Below are 27007 nucleotides of genomic sequence, written 5' to 3' on the forward strand. Positions count from 1 at the left end.
AACCAAATAGTATCAATTGCTTCCTACCCTTCTCTTTTTTCTTCTGTCTCTTTGCCTAATTAAATGTGATGTGAATGCAATAGCAAAGAAATTACAGTAACATTGCATGCTGTTTAGAATAAAAGAAGTTTGGTTGGTAGGTATCTGTGGAGGCTGTCTAGTCCAATCCCTGACTCAGGGCCAGCTACCAAGCCAGGTCATGCTGTTCAGGGCCTTGTCAAGTTGAGTTTCTGCTGTTTCAAGGATGAAGATTCCATAGCCTTTCTTCTCCAGTGCTTAACCAATGTCACAGTGAAATTTTTATCCCTATATCCAGCTAGATTTGCTCTTGCTACCACTTGTGGTATTTGCCTCCTTTCACTGACCATCACAAAATCACAGAATACTTAGAGTTGGAAGTGACCTCTGGAGATTAACTATATATTAATTGCATAGGGGTTGATTCCATCTATCAGAGGGATCCAGTAACATTTGAAAGGCCCTTTTGAAATTATCTCCTTTTTGACACCCTGCTGCCATTGAGTAAGGCTCAGCTATCCCCAAGATCCTGTATGACTTCTGTCATTCTGCTGCCAGGCTGGGTCATCTCAAATGACACTCAGGAATCAATGTACTGATGGCTGATTAAGTAAATAATCCTCAAATATTCATAAGTCACACTGAACCCACATTTCCATTGCCTGCAGTGGAAGTTTTTAAGTGCTTATAATGCCTGTAGATACATAACCTCATGCATTTAAGTGGAGATGTCTTCTGTCCATCAGTGTTTGGGCTACTCTAAAGTGGACTGACAGAACTGGCACTGCAAACATTACCTAATGATAATCTGGCATCAGTGACAGTGGCTTCAGCCACTTTCTGCTAACAAAATTGGTTCTAAAAATAGGCTTTCAACAGAATCACTGAGCAATGTTAGATATATTGTCCAAGGAAGAGTATAATGCAATTCATCAGGAATGAATGTCAAGTTCTGTATGTAAGAGCAATCAGCTGTATAACGACAGGCTGAATAATTATGATCTCTGGTACTATAGAAAATGGTCTCTCAAGTATGACAAGCTGTGTGTTAAAAGTTATTCAGTGTTAGGCTGCTACAAAAAACCACAACATAACACATTGGGATGGATAAACAATAATTTTATTTGCAAAACATGTGAAGTAACTTGTCAGTAGCATGACCTCAGGGGAGCACTATGTCCATTTTTGGGCAGTGCAGATCAGGAAGAATGTGGGTCAGTCCAGACAAGCAACAGAAATGACTGAAGGTCTTAAAAACATGGCCCATAAATGTTGACGGAATTAGGACTGGGTAATCCAGATAGGGCTGAGGAAAGAAAACTTGGCATGACTTCATATTTTCTGATTTTAAAAGTGACAAACAGAACAAGAAGGACATAAAGACTCCAGGCCATTTCTGGTGCTGATTGGTACTAAAGATGTTTGGCCACTATGATTCATTTTTCCTATTCAAATGTATCAGGAGCAGGGTCCATGCAGCCAGTTCATCCATCACTACTGCTTAGCTCACCCTCATGAGCTAGGCTTTTGGCAACAGAAGGCTCTAAGAAAATATGAAGCTACTGCCAAACACTGAGGACTGTCCAATCTTGTAACCTTTTTTTTCCCCTCCACTATGCATCAGCTTGTATTTGTACAGAGTGTTTACACCACATAAAGAGCTGAGTCAGAAACAGAGGCAAGTTACACAAATCATTTCATGACAAAATTTGACCATATTTCTGTTTCTTTAGAGGCAGACTCCAAGTGTAACTATCAGCTGAAAGTTAAATAGGGCTTAAGAGTTGTGCACAAAAAAATGCACTTCTGTTTAAAAGACAAAAAGCCAAAAGAAGAAAAAAGAAATCCATTGATAAAAATCTGATACCAGGGAGTAGCAAGGGTTAGCTTCTGCCTAAGGGCAATGACAGTGAGAGTGATCCAGGGCAAGTCAAGCCCTCACCAAGTGGGTGCAGTTCTACAGGGTGAGCGAACTGGCCAGAATCATGGGCTGGTAGCAAGGTTTGTCAACAGCCCCAGATCCAGGTCCACAACTGATGCCAAGGATCTGATTGGGGGCAAAAGAAGATGGAAATAGCTGCAAACAGACACAAAACAGTTTGGACAGGGACAGAGTAGCTGTGGCCAAGCTCAAATGGTATCCTGGCACTACAGGAACGGGTGTGGAAAGCCGGCAGAATTAGCAAGGTCTATCAGTTCTCTCATGGCTCTGGAAAGCTTCAAAGGAACAAAAAATGACATATTCTTTATTTAACATACATCTGACTGATTTTAAGGGTAGCTGTTCTTAAAAACAATTGATTCTACCTGGCATTTTAAAGTACAAAGGAAGATGGATAAATTTTAAAAATACAATGATTTGTTCACTACTATTGAATTCTCCTAGCAGATATATATATGATATATTTTCTAGTAAATACGGGCTGAAAGAAAGATTTTTGGTCTTGGCTTATGCTTGGAGTTCACCAAAATTATATCTTGGGTTGATGGCAGAACCAATCATGCCAAAATGTTTTCTAATAATTATGTGGTTTTGGAAAAATCTCATGAAATCTCCTGAGAACTGTTGTTTTCTGAAATCTTTGGCTGCATCTCAAATGGGAAACAGGCTCTTCCAGCTTTGAGATTTTACTGGAAACCATAAGCAAAGAAATTATGTTAAAGCTGGGAATTCAAATGTTTCCCCGCCCTTCTTGGCCAAAGATTAGATGAGCTGGATGTGACATACTAGTTTCAATCCATCTGTTCTTTCAGGCACTATCAGATACATAGCTCATTTCACTGACAGCAAATGCTCTGAATAATTTGTATTACTTGCATTCTGCAATATCCTTGGTGATCTGTTCTCCTTCCCCACTTCCCCCACAGACACAGACTTAGCTATTCATCATGTGCTCCTCACTTCATTGTACTAGGAGACAGCTGTGCTCTCATGGATTGCTTTAGACCATTTGGCTGCAAAAGCTGGCTGGCAATCCTGTACAGCTGTAACCTTGGCCCACTAACTTTCTAATGAAAGCCATGCCACAGTGGGTACCAAGAGGAAAACAAACACCCTTTTGTCCGTGGAAAGTCTGGCAGGGAAGCAGATCCACTTTTGTTTCAATAGCAAATTTCCTTTGACTGCAGCCCTCCCTTTGATTTTTTTCACAGTTAGTCAAATTGACAGAATAGCCAAGGGCAGGAGGAGACCTACAATACTTTGGGTTACAGCTGCCAACTAATTGAAACAAAGAATCTATGGACAATTAGCGAAGAAACTGCTAAATCAAATCTAGAGTTCCGCCTTAATGGGAAGTGGTTTCATTCCTCAAACTGGTTTATTTTTCATGTGCACACACATTCAGTAGAAAAGCCTGGAGCAGTGAGGAATGTCTGGCATTTCTGCTGTCAGTGTGCATGTACATTGGAGCTCGTTATTTTTAGAAGCCCATCGCATCCAAGTATGCATGAATTCTCACGTAACCTCATAGCATGAACAGCTCGGGGAGTCAGGGATGTGAGGCTTTATCAGATTAAGAACACAACTTGGTTCCTGCTGAGTGTTTTTCACACAAACTCTTGTTGCATATTCCAATCCAGGGGCAAACGGTACTGTAAGATTAAAATGGAGAAGAGAAGCAGGAAAGACTGTGGTAGCTGGGGTATAGCATAACTCTGCAGGGCAGAGCTAAAATTTGTTAACCTGAAAATGGCATGGGGAAAGCTGGATGTTCAGTGCATTTTAGACAACCGTATGTCTTTTGTAAGTGGCTCCAAGAAAGTGTTTCTTAGGGGAAATTTTCTGTAAGTAGGAGATTTCTAACAGGTCTACTGTAGTTTTCTGACCTATGTCCAGAAATGAAGCCTTATTTCTTTCTCTTGGCCAGATCCTCTGATAAGCAGCCTTTAAGGGCCTTCACAATAGAAGTAAAAAAAGGGACAGCTTTATGAAGAAAGCCTAGGGAAGGTCAGCTTTTGAGACTGTTTGAGGCATAATTATTCATGTAGGAGAAAGGGGCAAATTTGAAGTGGGACTCTCCAGAGCTTTTTCAATTTCCCTTGATTTCCAAAAAGGATAAGGATACCATTTCTTACAATGCCAAAGCCCAGCAAATGCAAGGAAAACATTTAGGATAGAGGATTTACTGGTTCAGTCACAGAACAATTTTGCAACGACCTTCCACTTAAAGAGGGCATTGTTTTAAAGATAGGGCAAGGATCTCTAAACTGCTGAGTGGTTTTAGATTAGTGAAATTTTGCAGGCCAAGCAGAGGACAGTTTAAAGTGCCTTGCATTTCTGCTCTAGCACCAAAACATCCAAAATCACTTGACAGATAAATGAGTAGGTGCACTGAAAATATAAACAGGACAATATGCCCCCAGAGTACTTCTGAAAAAAATAATTTTTTTGCAGTAAAATAAGGCAGAAATAAATGTGAACCATGGGTCAAGTATTTTTAAATTTTTCATTGAAGTGCTTTATCAGACTTTTAGTATTTAATTTAATCACCAAAGCTTAGGCCTAAAGCCCTTTGCTGAGGGAAATCCAAGTTTAGAACATAAATACAACATTCCTTCATAATGCATCTTTGATCTAATGAATAATAACATGGAAGGATTCTTGTTCTGTTACTCCCAGAACAAAAATGAAATGGCCTTTGTGTTAACTTTCTCTGGTCTTGATTACATCTGCATGTAATTTAGGTCTAAGAGAGTAAGACAAAAGTAATTATAATTCTGTTGGCTTAAGGGCAATCTCTGCTTTTGGACACAGAGGTTTTCAAAGGGTTGAACTGACTTTTGTCCCCTTGCTTTTATTTTAAGTTTCTTTTAAAAAACACAATGAAGAAATGAGAAAAAAAAATGAGCTAATGATATGGTAGCTGGTGCTACTTGTTGCTTCTTGTTAGCTTGTCCAGAGTATATAATGCACATTTCCTTAAGAGAGGAGATAAAGTTTTACATGAATAAAGATGGTATCGTGCTACTGGAATTGTGCATGCATTAGGCAGCCTCTAAAAATACTGAGTATATGCTGAATGTCTTTTTAGTCCCCATGGTAACCAAAGGAACAATCAGTTGCTCTAAGGACAAGTGGAAAAGAAATGCTATGAGAAAAACAGACCCTTTCTGACTAGAGCAAGGAAAAGGCAAGATCTCTGCAGCCTCCTAGAAATAATGTACACTGTTATTATAACTTTAAGTATGCAAACAAAGATCCAAGTATCACAAAGGGGATGAAAAATAAAGAGCTGGCACAAGACTCAGTGGGCTTGAGGTAGAGAGGTAATTTTCAGCCTGTAATTATTATTTCCCTGCTACTGCCAACACTTCCATAGACTAATGTCTCCTCTTTCAGGGTTTCTAATTGGATACCCTCTGAACAAAATCCCACAGCTCATTTTGCTCAGCACCCAACATCAGTCATCTTCAGAGGTGCATCCAAACCAGTGCCAGGTTTCCTTACTCCAGGGCAGAAGTACCTATCAACACCAGCACAAGGTATCTGCAACTTTCCCACCAGAACTCACTAAGCTGAGTGTCTTGTCACGGCATTATCTTATGTGAATTTTCATAGAGAAAAATACCAATTTTTCTTAATGTTGAATCTATGAGAGATCAGTTTGGTATACTGAAGATAACGTAATCTTGTTGTTTTTGCTGTTGGGATTCCAGACAGCAGGAAGGAAATGTTCCTGAGGAACACAAGGGAAAGGAAGAGGATCTGGAGAATGAATTTTCAACAGAGAATTGGAGGAAGTAGCTGGGGAAGATGAATACCTGGCACAGTAATTTAGGTTCATAACATGAATTTACATGTGAACATCAAATCTGTACCAAACATTTAAAAACATGTATGTCAAATAGACTTTCTAAAAACGTATATCTATGCACCAAAACACATAAAAATGTCACTAGAATACAACAATATTAATGACTGTAACAGTGAATAGTTCATAGCCAAAACTGATTTTAGTCATTGTCTATATCACTAACTGAGCATCCCACAATGCTCAAACTAGCAAAAAAGTGTTTTCCATCAAATGATTGCTTTAAACTATTTTCTTGCATCTCACTCTAAAGCTTGAAGAGTTCTTTTGGGCTTCACATCAGAAAAATGTCTGCCACTGAAAGGGACCCCTTATTCTGTGTCTCTGATCTAGGGAACACTGGTTCTAAATGGACATTTAGAAATTTTTCACCTCATCATTCTCAGCAGGCATAGTCTTTTGAAATCTGTCTCCTATTATTTGAAAAGGTGGAAGAAAAAATTCGACACATCTAATGTATACTACATAGAGAAAAATGTATTTTTCATTCCTGCATATCACTTCCAGAATTTCAGCAACAGATGTAACTGAGTTACCAAAGCTTCTGAGACCAGAGGGGGTGCAAGATCCCTTCCTTCTGCCCTAGGTAAGGTACACTGTTTTCTTAGCAGTTTTTGAGTGGCACCTCCTAGGCAGAAATATGTGTACATGTGCTAGGTTTTGGAATTCCATACAGTTAATTTGGAATTCCCCTGTATGTGGGTGGAACGATCTGACAGAGTTCCAGGACACATGGGACCCACTGGATATGATGCACAGAATGACCTCTCAGAGCAGAAGTGTACACTTGCACTAGGTCCATCCAAAACATGATCTACCAGTGAACCATAAGCAGAATGCAGTTAATACAGCAGTCTCAATATACATCAGCCTTACTGGCCTCCACTGTAGTAATTACATTAGTGGCTAATAAAAGACAAATCATCCTCATGTGTCCCTGTAATCCTCAAATTGATACCTGTCCATCTGTAAAGAAATTTGATTTTAGGGCATATAAACAGCATATATCAATTTACTTTCCAAATCCAGAAATTATATTTTTCATCTCTTCTATCTCATAAGGCAGAAATTTTTACCATTATTGTTGTCTGTCTTCTCTTGATGCAGGGAATCCAAATCTCTCATGCTTTTATTGCTGCACTGATTTACTTTCCAACACCCCTTCTCTCTCATTGGAGAACACAAGTCTCAGAAAAGTGATGACCATGGAAGAAGGATATTAGCAGCAGCAGGAAGAAGATAGATGCAAGATCCAGGCTGGACAAAACTTCAAAGCAAGAACATATGCATTCAGCTTCTTATCTCCTTTCTGCTTTATCAGGACACATTACTTGCTTCAAACACCCCTAACAGTATGAGGTATGCCAGTATACCTTAAAAATCAGTGAAAGTGCCTAGGCCTACAGAGTCCTGGGGAAAAGAATAATGCCACTTCAATCACATGAATGCATCATTAATCAAGTAGTAAAAAATGCTGGGTTTACAAAGTTGTACTTTTTCTCCAGTCATGCTGGATTTTATCACTTCCAACAAACTGTTGGTAGAGCATGGCAAAAGAGAAAGAACAAGATCTTCAGATTATCAGAGCTCACTGTCAGTCATTGTGAAGACTGCAAATATTGATAACATCCTGAGCTGGGCATCCAATTCAGATATCCAAGTGCAGAGCTGTTTTTTACTCCTGCATATGCTGAAGAAGAACCTTAAGGAAGTTGTACAGAGACAGACTGAAGATCATTACTCTTCTTCATTACTCTCTGCCACACAATTCATGGCCAAAAATTGGAGGGGAACTAACAAACACTATAAATAAGTAAAAATAAATACAAAAAGATGAAAAGAGGTTACAATAAAGCAGAAATTGGAAACAGGGATAAGTCAAAAAACAAGTAACATTCTAAATAGAGACAGGCTGGCATCAGTTCAAGCTATGGGACTTAAAATAATTTAAGGCAGTCACCTTTAAAAAGAAGTCATAAAAATGCCATGGTTGTGTCAACAACTTAAGCCCTTCTACAGAGTACAATCTCTGTTTGTCTTCCTTTCCCCTTTTTTCTCTCTTTTTTTCATGTATCTTGCATTTTCCTCAGGTCCTGCTCCTTACAGATACATTTTCTTCCTATTCATAAATGTATTATTTAGACTACTTAAATCCATTTTGTTTAAATTATACTGATCACCAATAGTATTTTTCTGGTATTTCTGGTATTTAACAAGGGGTGACATTCTAAAATAATTCTAAGTTAATGCAACACAAATTTTTGCACGACTGTTTTTACTGTATTATGTCTCAAAATTACAGCAGGCAGTTAAAAGTATAAATACTTCTGAAGAGCTAAAAATGCTTTACTTTGCCATCTATAAAGATGAACAATTAAGAAGAACTAACATATGAAAATGAGGTTATCATAAAACTGCCTGGAATAGTTATGGTGAACATTTTTTGTTGTTTAAATGGGGATAAAATATTGTTGAAAAGTATTAAAAAAAAAAAACAAAACAAAAAACCAACAAAACCAAAAAAATCCAAAACAACAAACCCCACAACTTTTTAAAATGCCCTGTCACAGAAAACAAAAATGCTATTGGTTATGTTCCAAGTAGAAACAAGCTAAAATATCCAGGGGGTCATAAAGATTTCCCAGAAACTCCTTGAAACTGTGAACTGTGTCACAAGGAAGATTTTCCTGATGAAGCCATGTATAAATAGCTTCAATAAAGTAAGCAAAGGAGGTAATTCTGGCAGAAGGGATTTGCTTTGAGTTATTGAGAAATTGCTCTCTCCTCATGTATCATTGTCAATTTAAATCAATGGATCCTACAGCTCAAACCACCAGAGGAGTAAAACCTGGGACTGGTAACTCATTACCTCACTCCCAGTCATAGACCTTGGGCTGCTGGGAATGTCCTCTGCCCCTTTTTGGCTCAGTATGGGACAAGGTTCAACCCATCTGTCCACCCCTCTGCCTTCTTACCCCTTCTACACACTGACGAAAATGTAGGTGTAGCTGGCTAGCTTGGAAAGATAATTTGTTCCAAGCAGTTACGTTTCTCAAGTGAATGTCAGATGAATTCATAATTGTGGGAGCTCTTGAACCGTTTCCAGCCTTACACAACATGTTTGTTTTAGGGCTCCAGTAATGTCTGTAATGTGTGGGTCTGCTGAGATTTGGAACAGATGCATTATTTTCCTCAGCCACCTGGAAGAAAGTAAAATATTGAAAAAAGTTGGTTTATAAGGAGTCCCTGGAGTCCACAAACTGGTCTGGTTAATAAAAGAGAAAATATTTCTGATTTTTTTTTCAGCTGCTAAACAAATAGTAAAGGTATAATTGCTGCTTTCTGTCCAGGACATAAAAATGTCAGGCGACTTGCAAGGCTTAAAATCAACACACAGTAGCTTGCCTAGTGTCCTGATTTGGGGGTACATTAAGGATTTGTTAACGTACTTTTCAGACCTGTCCTGTAAACCTGAAACTGAAAAGACCACAAACGTGTGTGCAGTTCAGTGTAAACTAGGAGGTTTTACCAGGAGTTAGAAGAAATTCATAAGGTTGTTTTAAGTTCCTAAATTATTTTAGTGGGGAAAAGACACACTTGAAGTTTACACTTTTGAGAGTAAAAGAACTTTGAAAAAGCAGCCAAGGTCAAATGGCAGCCCAAAGAATGGACTTCTCCAGACTGAGTGATATTCAGGTTGTTGCAAATGCCCTTGAAATTACCAGCCAACTATTTCACACATACAAATATCACCAGCCATAACATTTGCTGAATTCCTCCTTTGCTTCCCCTCAATATAATGAAATGTGGTAAAATCCTTGGCAATCCCCACTCCCTTCTTTGAGAGATAGGGGCCTGTTTATCTTTAGGCTGAAAAGAGGAACTTTGTGTGCAGCCCTGGTCCTGGGAGCAGACTGAATGGTTGGACATCATCTGCCAACAGTGACTTTGTAGCTGGAGCAAGGCCTCAGGCAGGGATCAGGAATATGTGAGGAGACCCTGCTAAACTGCAAGGCTCCATCTGCTGCTCTGCTCTTATATGGTCTCATGGCCTCAGAGGTGATGGCATTCATAACAAGAAATTCCCAAGCTGGGTCAAGATGGACCTTCTGTTATGTAGGTTCTTAAAGAAAGTGCTAAACAAATTTTCCTGTATGCAGAGGCCATGAGCTTTTACAGACCAATCCTGGATATTGACTTGAGAGATAAGCCTTTAAAGCAACTCTATTGTGGTGCTTTAATATCCAGGATTTTCAGGTGGTCAAGGAGAAACTTTACTTTTAAAAAATGTTTTAAAATGTCCTCACAGGGTGACTAGAGTTTTCCCACATTCAGATATACAAGGTTTTACCTAAATTATTTTCATAAATTGTCCTGAAATGCCATCAATGTAAGGTGAATGAGATGTTTTTTAACTACTGCTGTGAATGGGGAGGACATAGTATATACAACAAAAAACACTTGTCAGAGATAAGAGGTTTTGTCTAAGATATACACATTTCAGCAGCACATGTAAAGACCAGTTGTCTCACAAGACATCCTAAACTGCTGGCCTAAAAATAATATTTGGGTAGATAGTGTTCTAAAAGAAAGAACTCTCTGTGTTTGCAGGCTTTACAACCCTAAATATACTTCACCTTTACATTTTACAACTCAGCTGCAAGACATATATACTGGAATATCCAAACTAGGTTTCAGATCTATATATTTCATTGAAATTATTTTTTTTTTGTTTCGTGGAAACTCTAAAATTTCAAAGAAAACAATCTACACCTATTGGCAAGAGATTATCAATTTTAACTAAAGTTATTTTTTGTCTCTGCATTTCAGAAATTGAATTGCATTGATTAAAACATGATTTTTTAACAAATATTTATGCATCACAAAATTCCTGCATTGTTCTTTTGTGCTGGTCATCGTTTAAGACCAACTCTTTATGCCACAGTCAGTTCATATCATCTTTGAAATATAAATTATGATATTTACATGGCAAAATGCTGCATACAGGGATCACTGTGAGAGAAGATGGCACTTCTTGAAAAAAAATAAACCAAATAAAATGTTTCTTTTTTAAGCCTCTCCTCTGCTAAGTGAGCTAGAATATAAGGATATTTCGTTGTACTAAGAAAATGAAATATGGAATACATTCCTCTCCTTTCACCCCCTCCCCCCCCCACAAATCTAAATCTTCATTTTCTAATAATTTACAATGAGCTACGTCTGCAAAACTGCATAGCTGCATTTGAAAATCCCAAAGGCCTAGTGCAGTTCCTAACAGATGTATCATTGCTTTTAGACAAAGGGGAATAATGTGGCCCACTAACCACAAGAAATACATCAAATTATATCTCTGGTGATGACTATAGCGTCTGGTGGTGATATCACGTGCCAACTAGTTTTTTCAGCATCTTACACGAACCTAGAATTAGGTCTGTCTGTGAAGCTCAGCAGAGAATTGCACCACAGTTCACTTCTTATTGCTTTTTTAGAAATGCTATGGAACATTTAATTGAAATGATAATGCATTTATGAAGTCTATTATTTAGTAAGCCATTCGTCATTCTTACATCATGGATATAATCCAGATATCAGGTTTACAGGCAATGTCTACTTATGTTAGACTCAAAATTGCTCTGCTGAGGCTTGATGACATGTTTGATTTTTTCAGCTAAGCCAAATCTGGATGCAGTGGGAGTTAGATGAGAAAATCTGGATGAAAATCTAATGGGAGTAGAGGGATTAAAATGAGTAGTTAAGGATACAAGAAGGATAAAACGAGCAAGCAACCAGGGTGCCAATGCAGAAGAGAAGGCAAACTGAAGGGTGCATCAGAGAAGTGACAGCAGGGCTAGATCCAAACAGGGATTGCCAGCTAATGTAGAAATTACATAGACCTGCAGTCTTCAAGCAGCTCATGTAATTTCCAGTTATCCCAGGCATCATCTAATCCATTGGTTTTTAGTTATCTAAAAACTGCCACTCTTTAAAACACATTGGCCTGTGTGTGCTAACTTTTTGGGAAGTGTTAGTTGGAATGAGATGGAAATGGGCAGGTTCTTTCTAACTCATTCACAGGTATGAAGCCTGGCATTGTTTCATTTACTGACATCAACCTAATCCCTTGGAATCAGCTGCATGTCTACATCACTGCCTAGGCCCACAATCAGCTGTACTTGCATGCAGAACAGCCTAACCTTCAGATAAATCTGTCCTCAAGTCTTTGAATTGTCTCTCCCTTCATTCCACGAATATTTAATATTAGGCGCCACCTAGTTCTCAGCCTCTTAAGCATAATGAGCTACATCTGCAAAACTGCATTGCTCCTCTAACACTATAAGCCATCGAATTACTGTCAAAGCACTAAAAAAAAGTCTCAGAAGACTTTTACATTAATTATTATCACGTAGCTGAAAATTGACACTAGCATGCCTTTTCCCAGTTACATAAAGGAAAATGTCCCTTTCGAGTTAGTGTAGGTATCTCACTGTTAAGCATATTCTTTTATCATATAGCCAATTTTTAGTTTTTTAAAAAGTGTCATTGTGCATTATATTAAGTTTAATATCCAATATCATGTCTTTCTCTGACCATAATTTTAATGGTATTTCTCATAAAGTAGCTATCTTCGGAGAGTTTTCTACCCATTTGAGAAATACTGTATTGATTGTTACTATTGTACACAGTAATTTATAACTATAGAAAGTTGCTCTTCCTACTAGGAGTATATATAAGTGCAATTTTACTTTTTATGTTATGACATCAAGCAGTTAATAGTCATTCAGAAAATTTGCCACAGGGTGACAAGATCACTGGTGATTATCATAGAAATCTTTAAGTAAAAACATCCATGCAAACTAGATAAGGAATTCAAAGACTAACAGGAGTAGGGGTATATCTAAGAAATACTTTGCTTAATTCTAGCTATGCTCAACTTTTCACAGGGAAATCTCTAAACTTCTTAAATAGAATTAAAGCTGCTAATTCCTTTTGGAGGAAGGGAATGAAAATATAATTCATGCTATAAAGATATACCTATCTTCAGTCAGAAGAATTTGAATTCAGCTGTGAAATTATTCCATCTCTCATCCTTCATCAGGTATATTTATGAAAGGGACATCTCTACATCTTTATCAAGAAGTCTTGATGAAGAACTTGGAAGAAACAAACTTGTTATTGAGGATGATTGAACATTGCATGGCTGCAGAAACTCCAGTGTTTTGAGAAAGTAGAAGCATGTCTTGTCTGATTCCATGCTTGCCTGGGAAAATTTAAGGAAGGTAAATATGCCAATAGGATGTGAAGATAATATTTTCCAGATGAATTCAGGATGAAGATTGTCTGAAAAAATCAGACATTCTGATGAAAGGTGAAATTTAGGACTCATCCAACATCTCAGAAAATTAAACTGATGAAAACTTAATTCTATCTGCTAGCAGAGACAGTATTTTTTCTGTCTTGTCTGATGATGATTTCAAAGTTCACTGGAATCCAGTGAAATTCTGGGATGTTCTATGATTGTTTTCAAATTTTATTAACTAACATTTTTCCTTTGGTTTAGTTTCAGATGGGTAATCTGATGTTCAACTGATCTAAGGATTTATTTTTAAGGGCAGAGGCTATCTGACAGGAATTAAACATTAACAAGTATGGTCTCACTAATTCTTCACATGCCTAACTCCACCTACATGAGAGGAAGGAAGAAAGGACAGAGCAGCTGGTAGGAAATAACAGGCACTACAAGGCCATTATCAGCCACTGGAAAACCTGGAAAACTTCTGTCATAATCAGATCATCTAAGACTCAGCTTTCCCCACTGGCTAAAAGTCCATGGAGGTGTTGTACACGGTAGATTTGTCTTCCTTTGGTTGACCAAACTCCTATTCAAAATAAAGGCAAAGATTACCGAAATGAAAAAAAAACAGGAAAGGAAACACCATAAAAGAAGGAACAACAGTAAGCTTTCTCTGAGACATAACTCACCACCAGTGAGCTTCAGAGATTTTTAAAAGGCTTTAAGAGTCTGGGCATTACTATGTCTTTCTTACAGACAGGAGACTTAAATATTGAGAGCTTAAATTAATTGCCTAGGCATGCCAAAAGTTAACCCAAGAATGAAACCATCTGTTTCTTACCCTCAAGGCTATCTTGCCTTCAATTAATTGTTCCAAATCTAGTCAAACAATAGTTAAGAGATTATGTATTTAGATATGCTACAAATATTGAAAAATAACAATTTAATATATATTTTTGTGCATCCTGCATTCATTTTTGGGTATCCTGCATTAATTTTTGTGTAAATTTTACCACAGACTGAACAAATTAATTCACTCCATTTACTTCAGGGATTATTCCACACTTCGGGGAATCAAATAGGGTAGCTCAATACTCAATGGCCGTTTTTCTCCTCCCAAAACTGCATTCCATTTAAACCACCTCAAAACCCCCTTCCTTCCATTTTTCCAAACATTTCCTTCAAAATAATTGTGAATTGTTGCCATATTCAGACACTTCATGATGGCTGCTTGGCAAAAGGTCTGTTAACTCCCTTAGGAAACCAGTCCCCATGGGACCATAAATGCTGGTTTTCTCTTACATCCATCCCCTTTGACAGAACACTTTGGTGAGAGCTTTGGATCACTTGTTTAGGTACAGGGTCTCCAGTGTCATACAATAGAGTCGTGTGGACTACAGCAGTCACTAGATAGGCGTAAGAAATATATGCATCTTAGAAATAAATACATGTAATCACTGCAGTCACAAAGACTTAAACTCATATAAATATCAAATATTTCATAATTAAAAGAAAATACATGTACTAAAGGAATACCATTTTCAGTGGAAGTTTCCTTCCTGCCTCCAGCTGGAAATTCATGTATTCTATAGGGATATTTAACTAATTGGTTCTCAAGTTTACAAGACAAAAGGGAAGTACGGGTTTTCTGCCTGATTGCCAGAGATTTTATTCAGGGCCCAAGAGAGAAATGTGTTCATGTAAGTCATGATCCTGTGCATGCTTCCTTGGTGTGCTGTGCCAAGACTGATGTAACAAGCCTTGGGAATCTTCACTGAAGATCCAAATGTGCTAAGTGAGATCTGAGATAGCAGCCATCATCCTGACAATCTGGCAAGCTGTCTAAAAGAATTCTGTGAACCTGCTGGGAGAAACAAAGATATTCTCTGAAGAGTGAAGGATTTCCTGATATCTTGCCCAAACCACAAAAGTTAGTTTTTACATGGATTCCCATTTCATTTGTAGCTAGCACTCACAAGGATGGACTTTGTGTAACAAAATCTACCTAAAAATAAATTAAATATTTTCTAGGATAACATCGCCAAGGTTTTTATTAGTGTCCTCTATAAGGAATACGCTTGGTGAAATCCTGTCCTTAAATTGTTGTCACATATTATCCTTGGCAATCTTATTAAGGAAGATTTCTAAGTAAATTGGTCATGAGTGTTCCTTGGGATACTTCTGTTTTCAGGAGCTGCAACTAACTTCTCTGTTTATTGAGTTTACTTGCACTGGGCACTTGTGTAAACAAACAAAAATTAGCACAGAGGCATGGGACATTACAGAGGATAGGATTTTTTCCTAATGAAAATATACTGTTCAGTGCTCTTATACTGAACTGTAGTAGATGTAGTAAGATGACAGGGTTTTTAGTGGAGAAACAAAATAATAACCAGTAATTCAGCACAGAACAGAGGCACACTCCTTTCTAACAGCTTGTAAACAAGTGGTGCCACAAAGCCCATCGAGGCTGGTACTTGCAGTGTCAGACTCAACAGAGACACTGAGACTTGAATGAACTCGGGTCTTCATATGTGTCTGAGTAATTTTCCAGAGCTGTGGTGGAGTTCAGAGGCACTAGAAAGTTCTCACATCTGCCAGCTATGGCTGTTCTGCAGGCCAAGGCATTTTATTTTCCAGTGCTGCAAATCCAGCACTAAAATATGCAAAAATTCCTGACCACAGCGATAGCTTCATGTAGCCCAAAGTCTTTAAATTTCTAATATAAACAGTTTCCCCAGCCATATTTTTCTGCTCTTTCATAAGTGTGGGCTATTCTTGTTTTAATCTAATTTAAATTAGAGACAGAACTAAGGGCTGCAATACAGGAAAGCTGAAAGGGAAAGGAGAGACAAGACTATCACTAGGAACACAACCTACACCATGTAAATCCTGGGTTTCTATCAAAGCTTCTCTCTAATCGCTTTAAATAGTGCATCAAGAGTGAAGCAAACATCAGCAGATATGGGGAGAAAAAAGGCCAGAGACCATCACCAGCTTTTTTTTGTTTGTGATCATCTTCTCACAACAGAAGTGAAGCAGCAGCTCAGCCTTCATTTGTTTTTCCTTTGCTTTCTTCTTCTCTCAAGTGTGGTCAGTCATACTTGGCTAATTATTGATACAAAGAATCTACAACATGGACTCACCTATAGCTGCATCATAACATCTATACCAGATTACATAACTTGAAACCTTATGTAAATTACTTTCTAGAAAGAAAATTAAAACAATTACTGATAAATCTGGCTTACTTTCTAGATTTTATCTGATTAGAGTAACATAGTTAAATGTAAAATCATTCATGGGGGAATAAAGAATGAGACTCCTAGTAAAAAAATTCAGGCCTATAGCTAAAAGCAGCTCTAAGATCTGGCTGAACATGAATTCTTGGTGTCATTTAGTGAAGAAGAGTCATCTTACACTGCAAATGGCACCCATCTAAACCTTGTAGTTTTGAAATTAAAACAAAAAGAAGGCTGATCTGTTTTAAAAGTGAAACTGGGTTAGGATGAGCAGTTCAGTAGCAGAATACAAAACTAGTGCAGGCTGATTTTTTTTCTATGAAACTAAGTAGCCCCCACTACACTTTAAATTATGGTGATGCAGAAGTAACATTTTAAAATTTTCCATCAAGACTGGAAGTCTTTTCAAGACACTATTCAAACACAAGATAGTATTTTAATGCAAGAAACTCCAGACAAATTGAGTTTACTAGACAAGGCTATAGAGACTTCTCAGGGCTTCAAAAGTCTAAAGTAATAGGTAGTGAAAAAAGCTAAAGTAATAGGTAGGAGTTATGCCCCTTATTACCACTCCCAGTGTGCAAAATGCTTGAACTCAAAAAGGTAAGGTGACATTTTCTGATATATATCTGCAGATCAAATAAAAAATACTAGCTGCTTGTGAGGTAGGATTTGGGGCAACAACAGCATTCCACCACCAAAAAAAAAAAAAAAAAAAAATAGAAGGAAAGAACATAAGATGTAGGTTTTAAAATCTACATTAATGTTTGCCTGTAGCAGAAACAAGCTGTCCTTTTCTGACTGCAAGACACCTGTTGTTTGTTACTGCCTGAATTGATTGTTGGTATAAAAGAAAACCCAAATAATTGCACAGCAATATTTAAATACTCTCAATATAATAGAACAGCCTGGCAACATATAAGGATGCATGCAATCATGCCAAGGCATTTCAGCTGGAAGAAAACATTTATTCCACTTCTACAATGTCTCCAGTCTGCTGTACTCCATTCAAGAAAGTTATTTCCAGAAAGCCTAATTAAAAAAAAAAAATCCTATTCTGTGACAACATTTGAGTTTTTAAATAAAAATGTAGGTTGCTAACTAACTGATTTTTACCCAGAGGTAGAGAAAATAATTCATTAAAACAGCTTGAGTATTCCTTCAGCAACTGGAATTGCTCTCTATATATGAAAGTTGTCACACTTACCTCTCAGGTGTAGCAAGAAGATGGCTTTCTAGGAAAAGAGTGACCTAGGAAAGAGCAAGCCCTCAGCTTGGGTGTCTCCTAGCAGAGTTCCATAGAAGTGTGAAATCTGTGTTAATGAATCATTACTAACAGTGCCAAGTCTATCACCCAATCACAGGAAAAGAACAGGAACCCCTGTATGTCCCTCTGGGTAATGTTTTTTAACTGGATGACTCTGAAGCATCTCATTCAGGCTTCTCTTGTCCTTGTTCACCAGCCAGGACCTGCCACTCTGGGTCAGGCTGATGATTTGCTCTAATAGACACCTTGACCTTCAGTCTTGTGTTCATATTTAAGTCCTTTAGTTGTAAAAGCAGGCAGGAGAGAAAAAAACGGTTTTCATTGCAACAGAGGCAATACACAGAGTGGAGGTAGGGGACTTAAAGCCTGTCTTACTACCACTAGTAGCTGGTTCAATAAATGGTGAAATTGCTTCCCAGTGCCTCAGGACTCTCTATCACAGTCTATGTGTTGCTTTGGTATAACAATCTGTTTTGCCTGAAAAAATTCAGAGGTCTTGATGAAATCTTTCCTTTTTTCCCCCCTAATACATAGCAATAGTTTATTTCCTTTTCCCTGGACAATTCCTGACTAATTTTTTCCCCCTCTGGACACCTTTTTCATTCTTATCTCTATGAAAAGAGACATGAAGCACTTTGCCATTTCAATCCTTGGAATGGCTGCACACCAGATTAACCACTTACAGCTTCCCATACAGATGTAAGTAGATAAGGGGATTTGTTTTGGCAACTCAGCAGCAGAACATGACTTGTGGGAATGTAAAGTTGTATCACTGAGGGAGGCATCAAAAAACCCACAAACATCTTTCCCAAATGCAACAATTAAGTTTATTCCTTTATTGCAGGAATTGTTGTTCTGTTGTTCCATTTCCGAATCTAAACAGATATCCAGTTCATTGCTTTTCAGCTAAACACAGCTAGCCAGATCTTCCTGTAAATAAGACATATCTGATCTGTACTCTGCTCCATCTGTTAGCAGGCTGTAATGCTTAAGCCCCATGAAAGGACCATTCATAACACTGCCAGCTGGACAGCAAATACATTGGGCCCAAAACCAAAGGAGAAGTACGCTGGAGGTGCACAGGTTTCCTTGTCATGTCATATCAGGCTAAGTGGAAATAAAAAGGAAAGTAAAGGAACTACATCATGAAAGAGAGGACTCGAGGAAATGGCATGAAGCTGTGCCAGAGGAGGTTTAGGGAGGTTATCAGGAAAAGGTTCTTCATCCAGAGGGTGGCTGGGCTCCCCAGCTCCCCAGGGCAGCAGTCACAGCACCAAGCCTGACAGAGGTCAAGAAACATTTGGACAATGCTCTCAGGCACATGGTGTGACTCTCGGAAATGCAGGGCTGGGAATTGGGCTCAGTAATCCTTGTGGGTCTATTCTAACTCAGCTGATTCTATGGTTCTGTGAACTAAGCAGCCAGGACAATTGCAAAACAACAGTCTGGTGCTCTTAGTATGTCGGCTTTAAAATACACTGTTAAACGACAATGCTGCCTTTTCATGACTCAGAACAATCTCCTGATTAGGTACATCATAAACCAAAGATGGTCAGGACAGTATTAATATCGAGCTATTAAGCATTTAGCAATTTATTGGTTCTCATTAGTTTTAATAAGCATAATGCTTCATTCCCCTGAGAGTCTGACAAACTCCCAGCATATGTGAGAAATGTGCATATGCTCATATTAGTATTTTTTGTTGACACAGTTTATTCGCATATCGGATCTAATTTTTTCTTATACAAAACAAAAATTAGTCTAGTGAATTCTGAAATATATTTCGCTGAAACCCATGTTGTAGATGAGAGACCATTAGAGGACATTATGTAGTCTATTCTTCTACATTATACTCTGTGTGCACAACTTAAACTATTTTAACAATACAACAACAGAATAATGCAGATGCTTTGAGAAAATTAGTCAAACATACCAGCTTTTGATACCTTATTCTAGTTTTCAAATGAAAACCATGGAACAGTCCAACATTTCTAATGATCTCCCTGCAAAGATTACTGATTTGGTATATGCTATAGGTAAAAAGCATGAAGCTGGTTGGGGAGTCAAAAGAAAATATGAGGAGAAATACTTTAGATCACTTAATGATATATGCTATGGCAGCAAAATATCATTTTACAAAACAAAGTTAATGACTACAGGAGGTCATTCTCTATAAAGACAACTTTAATCATACTGCACCCAAATGATTTTTAGCTGTAATCAACTAAAAGAAATAAAGTCAATTTATTTGATTTATTTCAAATGTAACTGAGTCTTCCTCAAAATATATCAGTATCAGTGCAAGGATTTTATTCTAAAATCTAGAATACACTCCGTGGTTTGTCAGCAAACTTCTAGGCAATTAACACTAAATAGGGATAAGCAGTAGTACATTTCAGCAGTCTGCTGGAAAATACACAAATGAGCTATTGCAGTTTTACTTTTCTAGACTTGCCTTATGAAAAACGATGAACTATATAAACTATAGTGAGGTGCAATTAACTGCAACCTGAACACAATTCTTAACTTTGTCTCTTGGAGTCCATCTTTAACTTCTCCCATATCACCATAAGGTAACTTAGAATTATATTAATTTCAGTGATACTGTATAACAAAATTCTTCATATGAATTTCAAGTAAATCTGACAAAGGAACTGACCTACTGTCCTACAGATCCAAATACCTCACCAAAGGATGAGAGTATCTCATCATGTGTCCAGCAGTAATTCATATCCTGGGATAAAAAGAATAAATGAGGTAAAGAAGATCTCTTTTGCACAGAAGACTCATTTTGAACTGAGATTACATGAATCTGAAAATCTATTGGTGAAATGATGCAAAAAAAGAATGAATGTAGAATCAAGTGCTTGGAAGGCAAGTCGTGACTGAATCTATTTAGAGACATGAGGAACTGTAAGAACAGGCTTAAATTTGTGTGTATTTGAATCTAACTGTTATGACATTCCCATTAAAAAAAAGTTCAGCACCAAGGCCTAAAAAATGCATTTTGCTAAGAAATAACTGTATTTTTAAATATCCTTCCTAATCCTATGGTATCTTTTTCCAATTATCTAGAAGAAAACGTGAACAGATACTTTAATTCTATGTGTTGTAATATTACATAAACTACTAAATCTACATGACTCATTAGCCCATTGCTTAGTTCTCAGAAGTAGTCTTGATTATGACAATCCTGCTTAAGGTAAGTAATATGAATCTTATCAAAGCCTACACATTGGAACTTCAGCAAATAATCTAAAGAATACATGCACAAGAAGAAATCTTGAAATTTACTTGGAAATGTGGGCCATTTTATTTTAACTGAAAAGCATTCATTATACAGTGCAAACAGTTCTTTGGTAAATTTACTGATTAAAATAACAACGATGACTTTGTTTTAGGTAACATTAAAAAAGAAAATAAATATGTAAAATTTGCATCATATTACAGCAATATTCTCACAGTGGATACTGAGGAAATGGTCATGTAGCCATCGGCCACTGTTTCAGAAATGTTAAAATCAACACTGATTCTAGAGACACTGCAATAAAACTGAACTAGTACAATCCATGACTGATTACATTTTAGGCTGTGGATAAAGACCTGTTTTTCCTGGTTTATAAACAGATGGATGGTGGAAAACAGCTCAATATTAGATGTTTTACACTTGTTTAAGCATATCCAGACTCCTAAGCCCATTTTATATAACATATGACTAAACAGTGAACAATGAAGAAAACCTCCCACTTTACTCTGGAGGCTGGAGAAAAGGAACAGTCAGCTATAAGGTACTATTTTATAATGTATAAAATGGAAACTCTCTTCTCCTATAAGCGGAAATCTTGAGAAAGTTTATTTAATATAACATTGAAAAGAAAGAATGCAAGTAGTAACCAGCTGGATGTATTACTGCCTTATTTAACTGTTTGGACAGTTAAATTATATTTGGTTTAGCTCTGCAACCTTTCCTCTTTGAGGAATTTCTGCTATAGGTCAATGGGAGTTCCATCTGAGTTGGAATTACAGGACGAGACATGTGGTTTGGACTCTAAAGAAAAGTCAACAAAACACAGAGTATCAAAGAAATACAGGAATGACAATCTTTAGGAACCGTATGATACTCAAGCATGCTCGCCACACAATTTCTAGAAGTATTAACAAAGAATATTACATAAATCAAAACATTGTATATAAAATCAATTAAAATATTCTTAAAAATATAAATTGCAATTCCACGTGTACCACACACCTTTAACACAGCACTCACATGTACATATTGCTTCTACCATACTATGAAACAAAGTTTCTGTAGTAAGCTTTAAAGTTACACCAAAGTTTGAATGTGTGTCATCGTAATAGTTTATCAAATTAGAAATTATTAATGTTAGTAATCAGAGAAATTATGTGCCAAAATATGATAGTGGATTTCATATTGCTGTGCTAAGTTAGTTATTAGACAGGTATTTGTTCTACCATGCAATAATTAAGTACTCAGTCTGTTTGCATAATCTGAAATGCTTAACAAATGGAGGTTTAATTCTGTGCAGATTTCTTTGATATCCCAATCACTGTCCCTTGAACTTGAATGCTTAAACTGAGAAGTCAGTGAACCATGTAACTAGTTCTGGTTCTAGTGAGTCGTGACTTAGGACTAAAGGACAGTGCAATTACCTCTAACAAATTAAGTATTCAGGGAAAGAATCAATTCTGAATAAACAGAAAAAAAAGCTGTAAAATGAGGTATGATAGTTGTCCTTCACTCAATGTAATTCCTGGTATAAAATATGCAGTTTGCATCCTAAAAAGTACACAACTTTGAAATGCTAGTGTAGACATATACTCTGTAACGTTAAACATTTAAATGGGAGAGAAAGTCCATTGATGGACCATTTTTAACATGAATGATAAAAATATTGAGGTAAAAATATATATTCATTAGATGAAACTGGAAAAAAAATAAAATCAAATACCTTGTCAGAAAAAGTAGTCAATCCACAATTAATCATGCTGCTTGATTTTGATTTTTCTTTTTTTCAACAGTGCCACAATATAATCAGGAACATATGTCTATTGATAATATGCACAATGAATCAGTAGGAATCTTTGTATAAAAAATGGCATGTGACATATTTTCACATTTTCAAAACAGGGCCATACAATTACATGAGCTGATCTGTGATCAAGAGAAGCATGTTTTCAAGCTGACCTGGATGGTTATGTTACAAAGATTTAAAATAAATGAAACAAACAAACAAATGTTGCCAAGCAATTACGAATGTTTTGACAAAGAGGATTATGCTAATTTTTAAGATCAAATGCTACTCTGTCATGCATGTTTCCCTAGAATGAGGAACACTGTCAATTACATCTACAATAATTTTGCTTTCTTCCAATTATAGTTATTTATATTTCCTTACTAATTCTAGCTTTTATTCCCTTGAACATTTGGTTAACTTTGCTCCTTAAATTAAGGAAAGGATGTTGAAAGGTATCAAGTAGCTTTCTTTATTTCCTTGCTGGTCCAGGCCCAGCAGTGATAGTGTGATTTAACAGAATTTCCATGCATTGATGTTTGCAGAAACTGGCCCGGCTATGGCATTGCTTCAGGCACAGTGACCTTGTGTTTTCCTTTTCCAGGCATTTTACTAAATAACAGCAAAAAGTTAAGTTTCAAGACAGACTGGTACTAGAAAGGGACAGTAAACTTTTAATGTTGCTAAGTAAAGACAGGAAACAAAGTGTTCATTTTTGAGTAAATCCTAAACCCAGTTATTTTGGGTACCTAAAACTACCCGACAGTGTTCTTTTAAAGTAGCACCAGTTCGAGTTTGTCTAACCTGAGAAGTATAACACACAATTAACTTTGACCTGTTTGCTATTTTCCCTTTTGTTAATGTTTGCATTGTGATTTACCTTCATGGGCAGAAAATAAAATGATGCATTATGTTATACTGTTACAGCACCATTAGAATACTGTAAATCTTGATTTCTTGCTGTTGTTAGGACTGCAGTTACCTGTTTTTGCCATCAGCAGGCACTGATATGATTTGAGGACTATGCACCCTAAATTCTTAAAAAGTAGACTTATGGCTTCTTTTTATTAGTATTTTGTTGTAAGCAGACTGGACAGCAATCTCCTTTACCCTTCACAGGGGCTTCGCACTCAGCTGGCGGGCACGATTCCACAAAACAGGTGATCTGACCACCCTGTGCCAGGAGAAATACAACAGAACAAAAACATACTTAGTTACTTGCTCCAAATAAGAAATACAATTTTCATATTATTGCAGAAGATATTCTCATTCATTCTCTGTAAGAACCTGACTAATCTGGTAACTCCATGTACTTTGTTTTAGTATAAACTTACATTGAGAAGGTTAAGGCACTCTCTGTATTACCATATTTTTTTAATAAAGCAGTATATATGCTTTTGTCTAACAGTCAGGTGGGACTGGGGCACCGAGCACTAGCATGTTTTTTTTACTACCTTTTTAAAAATGTCTTTCTGATTGAAGAAAATAACCATCTAGCACTGTCAGATGAGCTTTATTGATTTTTATGGATTAGATGGTTAGATTTCTTCAAGTGTCTCACTTTGTAGTTAAATTTACCCATATAACTATACATAAATAAAAATAGAAATATATATTAAAAAAAAATAGGAAACAGCTGGATTGAAAAACAATGTCCAGGACAGGGATATCTGAATAATATAATTTTCTGCAAAAAAGAACTGAAGAACCATAAAAAAAATACTCAGAAATTAGCAACTGCTGGAACTGCTGTTTTAGAAGCAAAATTATAATTTCTACCTCAAAATTAACTTCCACATACTTACTTTGCATTCACACACAGTACAAGGGTCCCTTTTCCAGGTTTCATTGCTGGAATATGATTTACCCTCTTCATCAGTGCAATCAGAATTACTGAGGCGTGATTCAAGTTTTTTTATCTGAAAACATGAAAAAAAGTTTGTAACTGAATGACAAAAGGTTTTTATTTGTGTAAAGTATTCTGGTTTTTCTCTTATAATACATGCTACATAAGTCTTGTTATACTTGTCTGGGTTTTTCTTCTCACTACTTAGTTTTTATAATGGTTAAAGACTAGAAACATATAATACATATGGAGATAGTATTTCAAAAGAAAGCTAACAGAAAATACATCTTTCCTACTGTTGGAATATTCAGCTAGAGCATACAAAGAAGAAAAAAACTTCATGTTTCATATACAGAAAGACAAATTTAAACTGTCAAAAATTTATTGGAATAGAAGTGAATTTTTAGGGTTTTTTTAAAGACACCTTAATTAAAAATGTTTACTTGATTTTTTTACTAACTTCTGAATGGTGTACATTTTAAAACTGGGATTCCACTACAGCTGAATAGAGTTTACCTGCGCACATTGTAAAGTCTTCTCTAAGAGATCTAGATCTTAACTCTGTTTACAGCTGTAGTCTGGTACATTACTTCTTATTAATTTAATCATTGCTTTACACAAATTGTATACATTTCAAATGGTAAAAAATATTTTATTAACACTACACACCAATTTTTAGAAAAAAAATTAATTCTGTGTTTAGTATACAATAGTTACACAAGGCTTCTTGTTCAGTCAAGAGGGTCCAGCTGTAGAATATTTCAGTATGCTTTCAAATGAACACAGAAATAAGGAATAATAACACACCATCTTCTGTGTTTTGGTGATTTTTTTGTTTGAGAGCCTATGTGGTGGGTTTTGTCTGAAGGGAATGTCTAAATATTAAAAATATAAGACAGATGTTAAGAAAACATTATTAATTAAATCTACAGTTAGACATGATAGACTAGAGTTAGTTCATTATATCATCTCACCTGATTTCTGAGGCTTGAAATAGTTTTTTGCATTTCCAAAACAAACTCTTTGAAGTCATTCACTGCGGGTACAATTCTATTTTCATTAGAGGTGGATGTGGCATTACGAAAATATTTACTCTGTTTCACAGAACTGCAACAAATGAATGCTAAGTCAGGATGTTCATCTAACTCATTTTTATTGAATAGATATTTGAGGATACTTAACAAAAATGTAAAAGAAGAGCAGTCAACAGATGTAGGAATGTGAACCACAACAGCACACAAGACCAGCTGGTGCTGAAGACAGACCCAGGACAGGTGAGCTCTAGATTACTGTCAATATCACTAGCAAAAGGGATTTTCTTATATTTAGAAAAATTATGTATTTCATGCAGGGGTACACATAAAGTTCTCACCATGGACACTATAGAACGTCACCTTAAATTCACCCCTGAGCCTCCAATATAAAAGCAGACTAAAGTGAAAGAGTCTTAAAAAGTGTTCCCTCCAATATGAAATTCACATTTCACGTTCTGAACCATAGATTCTTCCTCTACAGGCTTGTTAGCAAAACATGTATTTTAAGAAATATGACTTTAAAAAGGAGGAAGTTTGGTTTCATAAATAAATGAGAAGTACTTCTAGATATGCACATATTTTTAACTAACATTTGACATCAATACTGTTTATAGTACACAAAATCTAAAGTCTTTTGTCTTTAGTGCTTTCCAGCAGATATCTCATAACAGATATATAACACTGAATTGTGTTAATCAATTCAATCTGTTGATGAGAGAGTAACAAAAGGAACTGTCTTTAACTAACAATTTATTATCTGGTACCATTTGAAAAAAAAGGCATTCAAAAGCATGGATAACACTAATTTTTAAGTCACTTATTGCATTAAGATCCTTGAATCCACTTAATTTTTTGAAGATTCTTGAATCTATTAATAATGACAGGCATTACTATTTTGTTAACATCTTATCTCCAGTGCTAAGGAATACCCAAAGAATGAACTGGCAAAGAAATTCTCATATATCAGGGCTCAGGATTTATAATCTTCCTGCATAAATTAAAACAGCACTTACTGGCAGGGGTTCAAACTACTTAGTTTCCCATAGTTTTTCATCTAAATTAGAGAAGAAGAACTCTAAACAACATAACATGCCAAAGTTCAAGTAAACCAGCTGCTATGGTATAACAAAATATTTAATCTTCCCCACCTGTTCAAGTTATTGAAAATGAGAAGCTAAAAAAAAGGAAGAAAAAACCCTTCTCACCACAAATGTAATTTAAATACAACACTGAGTATGAGAACTCATGGGAATGTTCAATGACTGACGTTGCTTTAGCTTTATTTATGCTACAAATGAAATACTGTAAATCTACTATTTTGTATTCCTAATTAGTAATTGGACTGAAACACATTCAAGCTGGTACTTAGATGTGTTTATGTTTTTCTTGCTTTCATTTTTATTTAACCCTTTTTTTCAATTTTAGAATTATGGGACTAGCATCTTTAAAAAGTAAATTGTTGT

The 27007-nt window shown here is 36.4% G+C and overlaps 1 protein-coding gene across 3 annotated transcripts in view; it reads right to left on the bottom strand.

Moving 5' to 3' along the window:
- Positions 1–20920: 20920 nt before the first annotated feature.
- PXDN (peroxidasin) overlaps positions 20921–27007 on the bottom strand; it is an 83895-nt gene continuing 77808 nt past the window's right edge. For all 3 annotated transcript variants that reach the window (XM_088162359.1, XM_014869544.2, XM_088162360.1), the window contains 3 exons: positions 25485–25617; positions 24470–24583; positions 20921–23838 (listed from right to left, as the gene is read on the bottom strand). In XM_088162359.1, coding sequence (XP_088018485.1) covers positions 23716–23838; positions 24470–24583; positions 25485–25617 — 370 coding nt within the window. In that variant the 3' untranslated portion in view covers positions 20921–23715. The remainder of the gene's footprint in view (positions 23839–24469; positions 24584–25484; positions 25618–27007) is intronic.

Source organism: Sturnus vulgaris, chromosome 3 (assembly GCF_052056855.1).
Source record: "Sturnus vulgaris isolate bStuVul1 chromosome 3, bStuVul1.hap1, whole genome shotgun sequence".
Classification (NCBI taxonomy): Eukaryota; Metazoa; Chordata; class Aves; order Passeriformes; family Sturnidae; genus Sturnus; species Sturnus vulgaris.